Source organism: Mobula birostris, chromosome 5 (genome assembly GCF_030028105.1).
Source record: "Mobula birostris isolate sMobBir1 chromosome 5, sMobBir1.hap1, whole genome shotgun sequence".
In the NCBI taxonomy this organism is placed as follows: Eukaryota; Metazoa; Chordata; class Chondrichthyes; order Myliobatiformes; family Myliobatidae; genus Mobula; species Mobula birostris.
The window spans coordinates 186,267,203-186,284,884 of record NC_092374.1 but is presented as its reverse complement, the minus strand read 5'-3'; the positions used below and the strand labels follow the sequence as shown (position 1 = coordinate 186,284,884).

The 17,682-nt window shown below is 45.2% G+C and overlaps 1 protein-coding gene across 1 annotated transcript in view; it reads right to left on the bottom strand.

Annotated features, from left to right (window-relative positions):
• The window catches only part of LOC140198133 (uncharacterized), a 73,783-nt gene extending 60,916 nt beyond the window's left edge, over nt 1-12,867 (bottom strand). The window contains exons 1-2 of the mRNA XM_072259085.1: nt 12,642-12,867; nt 2,908-3,213 (exon numbers count right to left, since the gene is read on the bottom strand). Coding sequence (XP_072115186.1) covers nt 2,908-3,213; nt 12,642-12,783 — 448 coding nt within the window. The 5' untranslated portion in view covers nt 12,784-12,867. The remainder of the gene's footprint in view (nt 1-2,907; nt 3,214-12,641) is intronic.
• Nucleotides 12,868-17,682: the final 4,815 nt, after the last annotated feature.

Genomic DNA, 17,682 nt, shown 5'->3' with positions numbered 1-17,682 from the left:
AGCACCCAGTGTCCCTGACAACCTTTTATTATTGGGTGTTTGAAAAATGCCTTTCTTACACTATCTCAGTAAAATTTCACATGTCCCCGACACAGGTCCATGTGCTTCCCTGATGCTGAGCCATCCAACTCGTTTGCTCACCTCTGTCACATGTCCTAGAAGCTAGGTCAACCTGTAGAAGTGTTCACCTCTTACCATTCGAAGTTTCTGTCATCATGTTGAATATGTCAGGATCATGACAAGAGAAACTGATCCACCCAAGACCATACCATTGATCGCAAAGTGTAGGGCAAAAGGAGTCAAAATCCGAAGACTGACTGCCAAGAGGGAACATCCACAGGTGTGAAAAGAAACTTACTTTTCAGCAGTTGCTGCTGCCAAGGATTTTCCCTTAGGCAGCCCCATCCTCTCAATTCTGACTTGCTGTTGCCCCTAGACAAGCAGATCTTGGTGGAAACTCCAAATTCTGTAGTGCACCATCCAGCTAGGACTTCTGATATACAATAACAAACTCCAACAAAATCAGCGTGCATCAAATTATATGCGCGTTTAATACTTGTAAAGGAAAGTCTACCTCCATATGTTAAACCCTTGTTAGTCGGTAGCTTCAATCTTACAGCTCAAAACAGAACAACATTTTTATACATTTGCAGAGTCTAGTAATTTATCACTTCATGTCTTTGAGGTTGTTCAAGCCCATAATTGCATTCCTTCCTTATTTCCATCCATTTTAAAAGAGTCCATTTGTCTTTTGAAGCTTCTCTCCCCACTACCCCCACCACCACAACAGCTGTGTCCTGTTTTTCTTTTGTTTTCAAAACATTACCTGCCATAAACGTACATCCTGCTCTAAACATGCATCCTACTTGCAAACTAAAAAAATTCAAACTAGCAAAGCATTCTGGGATCACACAGGTTCCATTTTGTCATATTACAGTTGACAGTGAGAAATTCATGAAGACTTCAGGTGACAGATATATTTCCAAAGGTGCTACTAAAGAGTTAGAGTGTGTGGACTCCTAAAATATAATGCAGAGATACCAACCTTAATACCTGGGCGCCTTCCTAAAATTCCAACCTCTATTTCAACACTGAAAGTTGCTAAGTCAAATGGAAAAGTTTATGCCAAGACATTGCTGACTTAACTATTTGTAGGCAGGGAGTGGTATTGGTGGCATGCATTTAGAACAGAGGATTGAAAACACTCCAATCATCATTTTGTGCTCCACTTTCCCAAACTTATCTCAAATCCTCCATGCCTCCCTCTTTTTACCTTCAATATGTGGAAATTGCAGCAAGGCAAGGGTTAAGGTAATATCTAGGCAAGGGTTAAGGTAATATCTAGGCAAGGATATTTTATGGACAACATGCAGTCAACCCAGGCAGGAGAGGACTTTGAAGAGCATAGCTTCCCTTTGTACAGCTCGGGACCAGATAAGGATGTATCAGGAGATGCAACGAGGGGACAATTATTTTACTAACTTCAACGTATCATTGGTTGTTAGCTTGTAGTTTCTATTAAGTTTTAAAATTTCCATTGTGAATAGTGATTGATCTTGCAAGTAAGGAATTTGAACATACAGAGTTTGCAAGTGGTCAATATCTGTAACCGCAAGTCAATTGTGTATAAAAATGGCATTTCTTCGTTCAGACTTCAGAAAATTTGATGATGCTGTTTTCCTTGTGCACAAGTAGATAAAGTGTGACTGAAGAACAAGTGTGAGATTTCAGAGTCCAGTTAATTGGTAAAGACAAACCTCTCTCCCCTTCCGACTTCACTCCTGATTCTGACCCTCCACTTCCTTACACTCTGTAACAGTGCCTTACTCTTGTCCAGACCTGGAATATTTAGTTGCCAATCACACCCCTCCTGCAACCACATTTCACTAGTAGCTACAACATCATATTTCCAGGTATCAATCCATGCTCTAAGCTCATCCACCTTTCTTACAATACTTCTAGCATTAAAATAGATGCATTTAAGAAACTCTTCCCCCTCCCACTCTCTGTTTATCCTTAATGGAGCAAACAACTTTGGTTATCCTTTTCTTCCTTGTCCCCTACATCTTTGGTCTGAGTGCTCCCGATCTCTGTCTCCTGCCTATCCTCCCTCACACACCGTCTACCTGCTTTCTCTATTTGTGAACTAACCTCCTCTCTCCTAGACTCTTTAATTTGATTCCCTCCCCCCAACCATTCTAGTTTAAAGTCACCTCAGTAGCCCTCGCAAATCTCCCCGCCAGGATATTGGTCCCGCTAGGATTCAAGTGTAAACCGTCCTTTTTGTACAGGTCACACCTGCACCAAAAGAGGTCCCAATGATCCAAAAACTTGAATCTCTCCCCCCTGCTCCAATCCCTGAGCCACGCATTTATCCTCCACCTCATTCCATTCCTACTCTCACTGTCACGTGGCACAGACAGTAATCCCGAGATTACTACCTTTGCGGTCCTTTTTCTCAACTCCCTTCCTAACTCCCTATATTCTTCTTTCAGGACCTCTCCCCTTTTCCTACTTATGTCATTGGTACCTATATATACCACGACCTCTGGCTCCTCTCCCTCCCACTTCAGGATCTCTTGGACACGATCAGAAACATCCCGGACCCTGGCACCAGGGAGACAAACTACCATCCGGGTCTCTGGACTGCGTCCACAGAATCATCTATCTGACGCCCCGTCACAAGGAAATCCCAATCCTTGGGTTTGATAGGCAGCATTCCTTCTCTCATCTCACCAGTACTACAGGGGATAGTCGTTAATGATCCTAAGCAGTCTATTCCATGGGATGGTAGGGTATATCACAGCTACGGTGGCTGAAATTCTGCCAGGTGATGCAACCCAGAAACCACCACATATTCTGTTGTGAACGATACATTGCATCATCACAAACAAGTGCAATACTCACCAAAGAGGAACAATTGGATTATTTTCAGTGTTTTTCTATCCACAGTGAAGCTGTAAACTCCCTCGTCATCGGCTTCTAATCTGTTCACTACCAGAGAGCTGTTAGACGGATTAAACTGTAAACGGGACTTGAACTGCTCACTGGGCTCTGCCCACTTCAAGTATTGTGGGATGTGATGTACAACGGTGAGAGGGCTTCTGTGGCTGGCGACGAATGTCCAAAGAACTTCACTTTTGTTGAGATCAACTCTGACTTTAGGATCCAGTAAAACTGATGAACCAAGGACTCCGACCAATTCTTCTTTGTCTGATTAGGGTAAGAAGAGAAAATGTAACCATTTAAACTGGTGACAGTCATGAAACTTTAAAAAGAAAAAGCAAATGAAAGGCTACAGCAAGTGAACATTACTGGGAAAAGCACTGTGAAGTGACACACTGGCTATGTGAGTGCAGTTTACAGTATATAAGCTTCATATTATAAACAAAATACCTTTATAACTTATGTAACTTCATAACAATGCAAAGGTCACACCATTTTGACCATGAGTGTGTTACAGCCAAAGCTACTCATAACTGCTTTATGTCATCCTGAAAGAACTTAAAGATTCAGTTTGCCAAGTCAGCCCTCAGTGATGTAAACAACTCTGCCAAATCTACACCAAGCTACCACCCTCTGTTCTTCCACTCCCTCCCGAGCAATAATCACTTGGAACTGTTCTAGCAAATCCCATGTGCGCCCCCTCCAAAGCCTTCACTCCTCTCCTATAATATAGAATTCAGAGAGTTCAAAGGTTTATTTTATTATCAAAGTATGCATGCAGCTAAATGCGAGGTTGTACAAACTTCTCTGGAGCAGTAGAAGCTGGAGCCCTTGCAGTTTATGGTATATAGCAGGGGTGGCTAACCTTTTACATTCCATGCGTCAATTTTTTCACTCACGAGTTCACAACTCTTGTACCCCCATTCAATTCTTGTAAAAGTATGTTACTATCGAACTTGTGCATGAAAAAATTGACACGTGGAATGTAAAAGATTGGCCACTGGTGGTATATAGTAACAACTTGAATGTGAATGCAGGAGGCAAGATTAGTGTGTTCGTGAATGACACAAAAAAATTTGGTGTGATGGATAACAAAGGATGTCTAAAGGGACAGCAGGATATAGATCAATCGGACAGAGTGATAGCAGATAGAACTTAATCCCAACAATTGTGAGGTGATTCACTTTGGGAAGTTAAGTTGGGTACAGCATATACAATAAATGGGAGCGCACTTAAAATGTTGATGAATAGTTACGTGGGGTTCAAGTTCATTGTCTCCTGACAGTATCAAAATCGATGGATATGTGGTGAAGATAGCTTATGTCATGCTTACCTTCTTTGGTCGCCCACACAATCTGGAAGTTGGAATATGGTAGTTTACATTATAACTTTACAAAATACTGGTGTGTTGCAATTCCAGTTGCAACACTATAATAAGGATATGAATGTGCTAATTGACATTGCAGAGGAGATTCATCAGGATGTTGCCTCGATTGGAGAACCTTATATATGTGGAGAGATAGGAAGGCTGGGTTTGTTTTCCTTGAAGATATGAAAGGCGTTGTTAGTCAAGATCTTTTTCCCATAGTGTGTATCTCAGATTCATTTATTTATCACGTGTATCGAAACATACAGTGAAATGTGATGTTTGCGATAACAAGTAACACAACCCAAGGGTGTGCTGGGGGCAGCCCACAAGTGTCACCACACATTGCGGCACTAACAAAGCATGCCCACACTGTTCAGCAAAATAAATAATCAAGAGAAAGAAACTAGTCCCTTATCTCCCTCCGTCCCACCCATTCACACACACAGGTCCCCAATCCAGTGGGCTCATGGACGTTGGGTCTTCCAACTTCCCCAGTGGACTCAAAGCAGGCATAAACAATAGTGTGTGGGTTTAAAGTAAGAGGAAGTAATTTTGAGGGAACCTGAATTCAAAACTATAATTCCAAGCAAACTCATCACCAAACTCCCCACCCTGGGAATCAATGTCTCCCTCTGCAACTGATTCCTCGACTTCCTGACCAACAGACCACAATCAGTAAGGAAAGGCAGCAAACACCTCCACTGTGATTATTCTAAACACTGTACTCCACAAGGCCGTGTCCTCAGCCTCCTGCTCTACTCCCTGTACATTCAAGACCGTGTGGCCCGATTCTGCCCCAACTCCATAATCAGGTTTACAGATGATACCACTGTTATGGGTCATACCTCAAACAATGATGAAGGAAATAAAGAGCTTAGTAACATGGTGTCATAACAACAACCTGTTCCTCAATGTCAGCAAAACAAAAGAGCTGATCATTGACTTCAGGATATGGGATGGTGCACAATCTCCTGTCTACATCAAAGGATTAGAGAGGGTTGAGATCTTCAAGCCCCTAGGACTGAAAATCACCTTGTTACAACTATGTAGGCATCACACCAGACTGATTAGGTTCACCAGATTGATTCCTGGGATGGCAGGACTTTCAGATGATGAAAGACTGGATCGACTAGGCTTATACTCGCTGGAACTTAGAAGAGTGAGGGGGGATCTGATTGAAACGTATAAAAATCTAAAGGGATTGGACAGGCTAGATGCAGGAAGATTGTTCCCGATGTTGAGAAAGTCCAGAACGAGGGGTCACAGTTTAAGGATAAAGGGGAAGCCTTTTAGGACCGAGATGAGGAAAAACTTCTTGACACAGAGAGTGGTGAATCTGTGGAATTCTCTGCCACAGGAAACAGTTGAGGCCAGTTCATTGGCTATATTTAAGAGGGAGTTAGATATGGCCCTTGTGGCTAAAGGGATCAGGGGGTATGGAGAGAAGGCAGGTACAGGGTTCTGAGTTGGATGATCAGCCATGATCATATTGAATGGTGGTGCAGGCTCGAAGGGCCGAATGGCCTACTCCTTCACCTATTTTCTATGTTTCTATCATGGCCAAGAAAGCTCACGAACACCTCCATTTCCACTGGATGCCTGTCAACTCTCACCAGTTTTTATCAATGCACCATAGAAAGCATCCAATCTAGTAGAACATAGAATAGTACAGCACAGTACAGGTCCTTCGGCCCACAATGTTGTGCCGACCCTCAAACCCTGCTTCTCATAAAAGCCCCCACCTTAAATTCCTCCATATACCTGTCTAGTAGTCTCTTAAACTTCACTAGTGTATCTGCCTCCACCACTGACTCAGGCAGTGCATTCCACGCACCAACCACTCTCTGAGTAAACAACCTTCCTCTAATATCCCCCTTGAACTTCCCACCCCTTACCTTAAAGCCATGTCCTCTTGTATTTAGCAGTGGTGCTCTGGGAAAGAGGCGCTGGCTATCCACTCTATCTATTCCTCTTAATATCTTGCACACTTCTATCATGTCTCCTCTCATCCTCCTTCTCTCCAAAGAGTAAAGCCCTAGCTCCCTTAATCTCTGATCATAATGCATACTCTCTAAACTAGGCAGCATCCTGGTAAATCTCCTCTGTACCCTTTCCAATGCTTCCACATCCTTCCTATAGTGAGGCGACCAGAACTGGACACAGTACTCCAAGTGTGGCCTAACCAGAGTTTTATAGAGCTGCATCATCACATCGCGACTCTTAAACTCTATCCCTCGACTTATGAAAGCTAACACCCCATAAGCTTTCTTAACTACCCTATCCACCTGTGAGGCAACTTTCAGAGATCTGTGGACATGTACCCCCAGATCCCTCTGCTCCTCCACACTACCAAGTATCCTGCCACTTACTTTGTACTCTGCCTTGGAGTTTGTCCTTCCAAAGTGTACCACTTCACAGTTCTCCGGGTTGAACTCCATCTGCCACTTCTCAGCCCACTTCTGCATCCTATCAATGTCTCTCTGCAATCTTTGACAATTCTCTACACTATCTACAACACCACCAACCTTTGTGTCATCTGCAAACTTGCCAACCCACCCTTCTAGCCCCACATCCGGGTCGTTAATAAAGATCACGAAAAGTAGAGGTCCCTGAACAGAACCTTGTGGGACACCACTAGTCACAATCCTCCAATCTGAATGTACTCCCTCCACCACCACCCTCTGCCTTCTGCAGGCAAGCCAATTCTGAATCCACCTGGCCAAACTTCCCTGGATCCCATGCCTTCTGACTTTCTGAATAAGCCTACCGTGTGGAACCTTGTCAAATGCCTTACTAAAATCCATATAGATCACATCCACTGCACTACCCTCATCTATATACCTGGTCACCTCCTCAAAGAACTCTATCAGGCTTGTTAGACACGATCTGCCCTTCACAAAGCCATGCTGACTGTCCCTGATCAGACCATGATTCTCTAAATGCCCAGAGATCCTATCTCTAAGAATCTTTTCCAGCAGCTTTCCCACCACAGACGTAAGGCTCACTGGTCTATAATTACCCGGACTATCCCTACGACCTTTTTTGAACAAGGGGACAATATTTGCCTCCCTCCAATCCTCTGGTACCATTCCCGTGGACAACGAGGACATAAAGATCCTAGTCAGAGGCTCAGCAATCTCTTCCCTCGCTTCGTGAAACAGCCTAGGGAATATTCCGTCAGGCCCCGGAGACTCATCCGTCCTAATGTATTTTAACAACTCCAACACCTCCTCTCCCTTAATATCAACATGCTTAAGAACATCAACCTCACACATATTGTCCTCACCATCATCAAGTTCCCTCTCATTGGTGAATACCGAAGAGAAGTATTCATTGAGGACCTCGCTCACTTCCACAGCCTCCAGGCACATCTTCCCACCTTTATCTCTAATCGGTCCTACCTTCACTCCTGTCATCCTTTTTTTCTTCTTCACATAATTGAAGAATGCCTTGGGGTTTTCCTTTACCCTACTCGCCAAGGCCTTCTCATGCCCCCTTCTTAAGCTCCTTTCTTGCTTCCCTATATTCCTCAATAGACCCATCTGACCTTTGCTTCCTAAACCTCATGTATGCTGCCTTCCTCCACCTGACTAGATTTTCCACCTCACTTGTCACCCATGGTTCCTTCACCATACCATTCTTTTTCTTCCTCACTGGGACAAATTTATCCCTAACATCCTGCAAGAGATCTCTAAACATCGACCACATGTCCATAGTACATTTCCCTGCAAAAACATCATCCCAATTCACACCCACAAGTTCTAGCCTTAAAGCCTCATAATTTGCCCTTCCCCAATTAAAAATTTTCCTGTCCTCTCTGAGGACTGCTCTGCATGCGATCACAAGAAACTGAAGAGCTGTGGGCCCAACTCAGTGCATCACAGAAACCAGCCCCTCCTCTAAAGACACTATCTATACTTCAGTCAGGGAGCCAGAAGAACGCGAGACACTGGCCCTTCCCCACCAAGCCCCCAGACAGATGGAGCCCAGCTGCAGTCTCCAACAATGTCGTGGCTCAGTTTAGGGGACAGAGAGGGGAGCGAGGGGTCAGGCTGGAGTCTAGGCCTCTGCTTTACATTTCATGCCCAAATACCAGCAATGTGGAAATAGGATGAAGGACATTTGGAGTCCAGGCCTCCACTCTGATTGAAAGCCAACAACATGGATGTGTGACAAAGGACATCCGTGGCCGTCCCCCTAGCAAGCACTGTGGACAAGGACCAGCGAGGGATAAGAGCTAGTGGTCAGCGAGTCCACCCACCAAGTTGGTGGGACCCGAGACCAGATGCTTGTGCAAGTAGGAGGCATGTGGGCTGATGGCAACATAGGTACTGGAGTCAAAATGAGTCCAGAGTTCAAGACCTAGAGTCCAAAGCCCTGTCACCAGCTAGTAGTGGGGTCAACATTGAAGATCAAAGCCTTAAGGTCAATTGGAAGTCCTGAAGTCAAAAAAGGCCTTATAACAGTCTGAAGTGCACTAGGGAAATCAGAGGCCCAGTCTTGCGGTGTTCTTCTGTTGAGCATTGTGGGTATGTTCTCTTAGGGCTGGAATGTCTGGTGACACTTGCTGGCTGTCCCCAGGTTGCTTAGTTGTTAATGCACAAAACGCATTTCACTGTGTACGAGATAAATAAACCTGAATCCGAGCTATTGCATTGGCTGCGCACCTCAGCACTTACTCCTGCAGCCTAGAATGTGCCAGACAGCAGCGAGCGGGGAGCCAGGCAGGAGGCGGGGTCGGGTCGGTCGGGAGAGGAGCCGCGCGGGTGCCAGGGTCGGTCGGTCAGGAACCGGGAGGGAGCCGGGGTCGGGTGAGCGGGGGAGCGGGGAGCGGGAGGGAGCCGGGGTCGGGTCGGGTCGGGTGAGCGGGGAGCAGGGAGCGGGAGGGAGCCGGGGTCAGGTCGGGTGAGCGGGGAGTGGGAGGGTGCCGGGGTCGGGTCGGGCGAGCGGGGAACCTGGAGGTCGGAGGGCGCGGAGTTTTCTGTTTCCAAACTTCAGGAGAATGGTAGCCATTGGGCTCTGCTGTAATTGACCTTGATTGTGCAGACATCACAATTTTTGTGCCATCTAGGACATGTATGCGGAGAGGTACTTGAAAAGCACCAGTAACATCATGAAGGATCCCACCCAGCTCATGGCCTGTTTGTCCCTCTTCCATCAGGGATCAGACTCAGCAAGTTACCTTTCCCAAACACCAAGGCTGATCAGCAACTCCACCCACTAACCCACGCCTCCGAATTCCTAACCAACACTATCATTTCCTGTCAGTCACCTTATCAACAGATACTCCTGTACCTCACATCACTTCTTGGACATACAATTAAGCTATGTATATATGCTATATATATTTATATTTGTGTTTTCCTGCTATATCAGATTCAGAATAACAATTATTTTATTCTCCTTTACACCTGTTCTGGAAATGACATGAAACAATCTTGACTCTGTAAACTTGTTGACAATGTCCTTTACTCCTCTGGGGCCTCTCTGGCTAGAAAGGATACAAAGAGCTTTGTCAAAGCCCCAACAATCACCTTTCTGGCCTCCAAGCAACACACATAATGCTGGAGGAACTCGGCTGGGCAGGCACAGCGCTGGAGATGAATAAACAGTCAATGTTTCAGGCCAAGACCCTTCTTCAGGACTGAGAAGGAAGGGGGAAGGCTCCAGAATAAAGAGGGGGGGTGGGGTGGGGGGGGAGGGGAAGGAAGCTGGGTGGAAGGTGATGGGTGAAGCCAAGTGAGTGGACCATAGGTGAAAGGGAAGGAGGAGGGGACATGGGGGGGCGGCGGGCGGGGAGAGGAGGAAGGGGTGAAGGTAGGTAGGAGGTAAAAGGCCAGAATGAAGAGTGCAGGTGGGGGGGGGGGGAACTACTGGAAGGAGAAATTGATATTCATGCCATCAGGTTGGAGTCTACTCATTTAGTACATTGACCATATGCTCAGGCTCCTTCCTTTGTCCTTGAGTAGTCCTACTCTGTCCCTCACTAGCCTCTTGATTTTAGTACATGTATAAAAACACATTCGGATTTTCCTTAATCCTACTTTCCAAGGACACTCCATGGTCTCTGCTTGAAGTTTTTTTTTTGGCTTTCTTCCCATGTTCTTGAGGGCCCTTGCATTAGTAGGCCCCTCAGTTCAACTAGTTCACACTAAATTAAATGCCTCATTCGAGCTAGTCCACCATCTTCTAACCTTTCCTCTCCATGCAGCTGTCTTTTAAAGTTTGTTACCGTACGTATCACAACGACTTACACTGGTTGTGACCCTCTTTCAAGACTGAGTGTAAAGGGGAGATTACCAGTTATAAAGAGGTGAGCGGGAGGGAGGCAGGGTCATGAGCTGGTAACTGACCAGTGCAGCCAGGTGTGACATGGTTTGTGGGCAGGTGGGGCCATGCAGGGAAGGACGGGTGGAGACAATGACAAGAGTCTGGGATAGGACAGCAACTTGATCAAAAAGCAAGGCGAGGAGGGACGGTGGGTTGAGTGCGTGTCTGATAGGAGGGGAAGCAGGGAAAGCAACTGCGTGATAGCAGACTCTTCAGGGGTGGGGGTTGGGTGCATAAGGAAATAGGATGTGTTGATCATTAGGAGAAACCAACAGTGCAGGATGCGTTCAAAGGTTCATGGCCCGTCCCACATTATACACTATAAATAGGGAGCATCAGTTGTGAAATCCCCTGCTCCCGATGTGGCCTTCTATATATTGGCGAGACCCGATGCAGACTGGGAGACCGCTTTGCTGAACACCTACGCTCTGTCAGCCAGAGAAAACCCGGATGTCGGGGTAGAAGGGTGGGTTGGCAAGTTTGCAGAGGACACAAAGGTTGGTGGTGTTGTAGATAGTGTAGAGGATTGTCAAAGATTGCAGAGAGACACTGATAGGATGCAGAAGTGGGCTGAGAAGTGGCAGATGGAGTTCAACCCAGAAAAGTGTGAGGTGGTACACTTTGGAAGGACAAACTCCAAGGCAGAGTACAAAGTAAATGGCAGGATACTTGGAAGTGTGGAGGAGCAGAGGGATCTCGGGGTACATGTCCACAGATCCCTGAAAGTTGCCTCACAGGTGGATAGGGTATTTAAGAAAGCTTATGGGGTGTTAGCTTTCATAAGTCGAGGGATAGAGTTTAAGAGTCGCGATGTAATGATGTAGCTCTATAAAGCTCTGGTTAGGCCACACTTGGAGTAGTGTTCAGTTCTGGTCGCCTCACTATAGGAAGGATGTGGAAGCATTGGAAAGGGTAGAGGAGATTTACCAGGATGCTGCCTGGTTTAGAAAGTATGCATTATGATCAGAGATTAAGGGAGCTAGGGCTTTACTCTTTGGAGAAAAGGAAGATGAGAGGAGACATGATAGAGGTGTACAAGATAATAAGAGGAATAGATAGAGTGGATAGCCAGCACCTCTTCCCCAGGGCACCACTGCTCAATACAAGAGGACATGGCTTTAAGGTAAGGGGTGGGAAGTTCAAGGGAGATATTAGAGGAAGGTTTTTTACTCAGAGAGTGGTTGGTGCGTGGAATGCACTGCCTGAGTCAGTGGTGGAGGCAGATACACTAGTGAAGTTTAAGAGACTACTAGACAGGTATATGGAGGAATCTAAGGTGGGGGCTTATATGGGAGGCAGGGTTTGAGGGTCGGCACAATATTGTGGGCTATAGGGCCTGTACTGTGCTGTACTATTCTATGTTCTATTATACCCCTTGCCCATCCTCTAGGTCCCCCCCCCCTTTGTCTTTCTCCCGGGGCCTCCTGTCCCATGATCCTCTCATATCCCTTTTGCCTATCACCTGTCCAGCTCTTGGCTCCATCCCTCCCCCTCCTGTCTTCTCCTATCATTTTGGATCTCCCCCTCCCCCTCCCACTTTCAAATCTCTTACTAGCTCTTCCTTCAGTTAGTCCTGACGAAGGGTCTCGGCCTGAAACGTCGACTGTGCCTCTTCCTAGAGATGCTGCCTGGCCTGCTGCGTTCACCAGCAACTTTGAGGTGTTGCTTGAATTTCCACCATCTGCAGAATTCCTGGTGTCTGCGTAACAGGGAATATGTCGTTTGTTTACAACAATTATTCCCCAGCGCCAGCGGCTACACCTTCCGCATCAAAAACACAAAAGGCGAAGGCGCATTAAGCGGGGGCGGTCTTTACTCCGGTCCACAAGTGTTGAAGTTGACTGCATTTCCTGCAGTAATCGCAGGAAGCTCCTATGGTGTCCAACAGTTTTCCTGGAACAACATTTGGCCATATTTGGTGGAAAAATTCCGAACGCTGAATCACAACAACTGCTACTTGTTTACTTCAATTAATTCCCCAGTGGCGGCGGCCTACCTTCCGCACCAGACACGCAGTGCGGTTCCTGCTGCAGCAGAAGGTGGAGCAACAATATCCAGTAACTTGGGACGCCAAAGTCAAATCGTTTCCACGGTCTGGGGTTGTGCAAGAAGCACATTCCAAACATTGCATCATCCATTACCGCTCCTTCCCTGACTCGAGCACTGGGGAGCAACGATATTACAGAGCGACGGCAGTTGTTTACAGCCTTGTTAGCAGACCATTACCGCCACCTACTGGATTAGCGTCAACTTTATTATCATTGTGCCGAGTACAGATACAAAGCCTATCACCTGTCCAGCTCTTGGCTCCATCCCTCCCCCTCCTGTCTTCCCCTATCATTTTGGATCTCCCCCTCCCCCTCCAACTTTCAAATCCCTTACTCACTCTTCCTTCAGTTAGTCCTGACGAAGGGTCTCGGCCTGAAACGTCGACTGCACCTCTTCCTACAGATGCTGCTTGGCCTGCTGCGTTCACCAGCAACTTTGAGGTGTGGTGATTGGGAAGGTATGCTCTGCGCGCACTTTTAATTAAGTATGTTTGTTGAGTATTCAGCTTTATGGTGTCTGTAACTTGGGGAACATGAATGTTTGGTCAAATATTTACTGTTGGTAAATAAATGATTAATATACCCTTTCCTATCTCACTTGCCGGTCCTGCGAACCTGATTCAACAATACAGTAACTGCAACCTTCTCCCCACCAAACAAAGCCAGTAATGCATCAAGTTTTCAAATCCCCCTCATTTTCTGAATCATATCCCAAACTTCCTGTACTTTCTAAATCTTTCCCAATGCTATCACAGTGTGTTCTCCAGTACATTTTCTTTGCCCTTCTCACCACCTTTCCTACTATGGCTTGAGCTCTTTTATGTTACATGAACAATGAATAGGAGTATCACTGCTTAAGTTAGTAACTCTGATAAGATGGTGGCAGGTTCGACCGCAGCAGCTTCTACGAGGGGCACTGCAGGCATTATTGTCCTTTTTAAACTTTTTTTAAATGAACACAAGAACCGGCTGGACATTAGGAATTAAAACACTGTAGGTCTACCCCATCAGCAAGTTGCTCATTGGCAGAGAAATCGAAGGAGCTGGATTGTGCTGCTGCTTGTGTTAGAGAGGTGTCAGAGGAGCTGGTATGGGAAGGCAGTGAGCATCTAACAGCCAGTGATCGCTTTTTTTGTGATTGCAGGGACCTGTTGGACATTGGTGATGTGGAATGCTGCAAGTCTGATTCGCTGTTTCATTGGCGGATGGCGGAGGAGTTGCGTGGCCTCCGTTGTAGCGAGGACTGGGCCTTGAGCCGCGGTGCCACCTGTTTATAGATGCCCAGGAGAGAGATGTCAGAGTTGGTGTGCTCCACCAGAGGCGGTGTGGTATGCCATCCAAACTGGAATCAGGGCTGCACCGGTGTTCGCACGGCAGAACGCAAGCTGTATTGTGTTAGACAGCAGACTCCTGCCACCTGGTCCCAGAGTAATACTGCTTCATTGGGCTGTATTCATGGCTATCAATGTATGGCTGAATGACAATTAAATTTGTACTTGAACCTTCACAGCTCTTTTACATTCATCTGTCCGCCAGGGAACAGCTTTCCTTTTATTATCAATAATCTGGAAATTCCTTCCTCAACTATTAAGTTGTGGGTACAGAGCACAAGGTATTATTAACCTGGCTTGATAGCCGCCAAAATTAACTGCTCAGGAAATTTACTTTCACATATATCATCAAGTACAACCCAATTTGACTTTTTGAAATTTCATCTGGAGATATGGAACCTTTCTTCTGATACACATCTATCCCCATTGTACAGAAAACAACTTCCACAAATTCACCACGCTCTGCCTGAACAATTTTCTCTGCTGCTCTGTTTTAAATGGATGCTCCTCTATCCTGAGGCTGTGCCCTCTTGTCCTAAACTCCCCCACCATCCTTTGCACATCTAATCTAGGCCTTTCAATGTTCGAAAGGTTTCAATGAGATCCCTTCTCATCATTATAAATTCCAAGTACAGACCCAGATCTATCAAAGGTTCCTCATATGATATCCCATTCATTCCTGGATTCATCCTTGTGAACTTCCTCTAACCCTTTCCAATATTAGCACATCTTTTCTTAGATGATGTCCAAAACTGTTCACAATTCTCAAGGTGAGGCCTCACCAGTGCCTTATAACACCTCAGCATCACATCCCTGCTCTTGTATTCTACACCCCGCGAAAAGAATGCTAACATTGCATTTGTCTTTCTCACCGCCAACATTACTTGCATGTTAACCTTTAGGGTGTTCTGCACAAAGACTCCCAAGTCCCTTTGCATCTCAGATTTTTGGATTTTCTCCCTGTTTAGAAAATAGTGTGCATATTTATTTTTTTCTTCCGAAGTGCATGACAATGTGTTTTCCAACATTGTATTTCATTTGCCACTTTCTTACCCATTTTCCAAATCTGTCTAAATCCTACCTGTTTCCTCAACACTACCTGCCCCTCCACCAATCTTCATATCATCTGCAAACTTGGCAACAAAGCCATCTATTCGATAATGTAAATAATTTGTATAGAGCATAAAAAAGGCGGTCCAAACACTGACCCCTGCGGAACACCACCAGTCACTGGCAGCCAACCAGAAAAGGGTACTTTTATTCCCACTCACCACCTCCTACCAATCAGCCAATGCTCTAACTATGCCAGTAAGTTTCCTGTGAAACCATTGGCTCTTAGCTTGCTAAACAGCCTCATGTGTGGCACTTTGTCAAAGGGCTTCTAAAGGTCCAAATATACAACATCCACTGCATGCCCTTTATATATCCTATTTGTATTCTCCTCAAAGAATTCCAACAGGTTCATCAGGCAAGATTTTCCCTTAAAGAAATCATGCTGACTTTGTCCTGTGTCACCAAGTACTCCATAACCTCATCCTTACCAATTGACTCCAACATCTTTCCAACCACTGAGGTCAGGCTAACTGGTGTATAATTTCCTTTTCTGCCGCATTCCTACTTTCTTAAAGAGTGGAGTGACATTTGCAGTTTTCCAGTCCTCTGGTACCCTGCCAGAGTTCAATGATTTTTGAAAGATCATTACTAATGCCTCCATAATCTCTACTGATACCGCTTTCATCAGAAAGGGAACAAAGAAGGATTAATATGAAAATACTCCAGTGAACTGAATGCACCTTCCCAAAATCAAGATGCCCAAACTAGAATAAGAAAAATAAAGGATAAGAAAGGTGTCCAGAGCTGTCAAAACCACTTCCTACAGTCTCAGAGTCAATTCCTACAATCACCACAGAGAATGCCCCAGAGTCTGAGATTATTTTGACAGTCACAAGTCTCACCTGCCAAGCAGAGTGACCTGCCTTGTCTGGAAAGACTTTATCCCACAAGAGTACGGAATCTCTAGGCCTGAATTGGGCAATTTAGCATTTACTATGCCGTGGAAGTCTATATTGTAGTTGTATTATATAGTACACTGTATATATGGTGTAGGTATATAAATTTAAATACATTCTATATTGAGTTGGAGCTTATAGCTAAGCAGGGAGGAGTTTGTGTATTTAATACTTCAGTAGTATTTGAGTACTATTGTAATTGCATACATCATGATGCTACAACATAAGTGCACGCCTTCCTTGCTTAAAGTAAGACTAAGTTAGATTGACGTTTTGAACCCCTGTGTAAATTAATTTGATGATTTGGAGTTACAAAACTTAGCACCATTGACACAGTCTTCTGTGCCTTCTAAAAAGCCTGGCGATGACATGGAGAATGTCACAATTCAGTTCATATTTAGACCTTTCCCTTTCTCCAGCTCCCAATCTTCACTAAGCACAAAGCTTTCTGTGACTGTGCAGGAGCCAAGGTTTCTTCTGAATCGCGTGTCTGATGCTCCTGAGTTTGTCATTAGCAAGAGACCCGAATACGGAGCCTGTTGAACACCACCCACTGTAACTGTGGACTAGGACACGGTGGTCCACAACCACTGTGTCAATGGATAGAGTGAATATGTCATTGGTATAAGGCAGGACACTGGGTAGTGTTCACCTCCCTTCAACTCTGAAGATGTACTACATTTGTAATGAAGCAATATGGGGTCTTTTACATGTTTCTTCTAAACCTGGTGTCCCTAATCTTTTTTGCACCGTGGACCGGTTTAATATTGACAATATTCTTGCGGACTGGCCGACCGGGGGTGGAGGGGGTGGGGTGTTCAAGTAGGGTTAAACTCACGTCAACATGTCTTTTACAGTTAGGGTTGCCAACTTTTTCACTTCCAAATAAGGAACAAAAGCTGTAGTCAACTACGGGTCGAGACCCTTCGTCAGGACTAACTGAAGGAAGAGCTGAGGTAAATCTCTTACTAGCTCTTCCTTCAGTTAGTCCTGACGAAGGGTCTCGGCCCGAAACGTCGACTGTTCCTCTTCCTAGAGATGCTGCCTGGCCTGCTGCGTTCACCAGTAACTTTGACGTGTGTTGCTTGAGTCAACTACGGGACAGTGTTTACCCCGAGAAAGACTACTATGACCATAAAACCTTGCGCGGGTAACTGTGTGCGCATGCGTAACGTGCGCATATATATGACGTGCTTTCCACAAACCGGTTTTGACAATCTTCCCGACTACTAAGTACATACATTAGTTCTACTTTATATAGGCTGTGTATTTATCATATCATTCCTGCTTTTACTATATGTTAGTGTTATTTTAGGTTTTATGTGTTATTTGGAATGATTTGGTAGGTTATTTTTTGGGTCTGGGAACGCTCAAAAATTTTTCCCATATAAATTAATGGTAATTGTTTCTGCGCTTGATGCCATTTCGGCACGAAAGGTTTCATAGCAACGCTCTACCTTAGCGGGAGAAATACGGGACAAGGGCGATCCCGTATGGGACATACCAATTTATACTTTATTGTCACCAAACAAGTGATAGTAGAACGTACAATCATCACAGCGATATTTGATTCTGCGCTTCCCGCTCCCTGGAGTACAAATCGACAGTAAATATTAAAAATTTAAATTATAAATCATACATAGAAAATA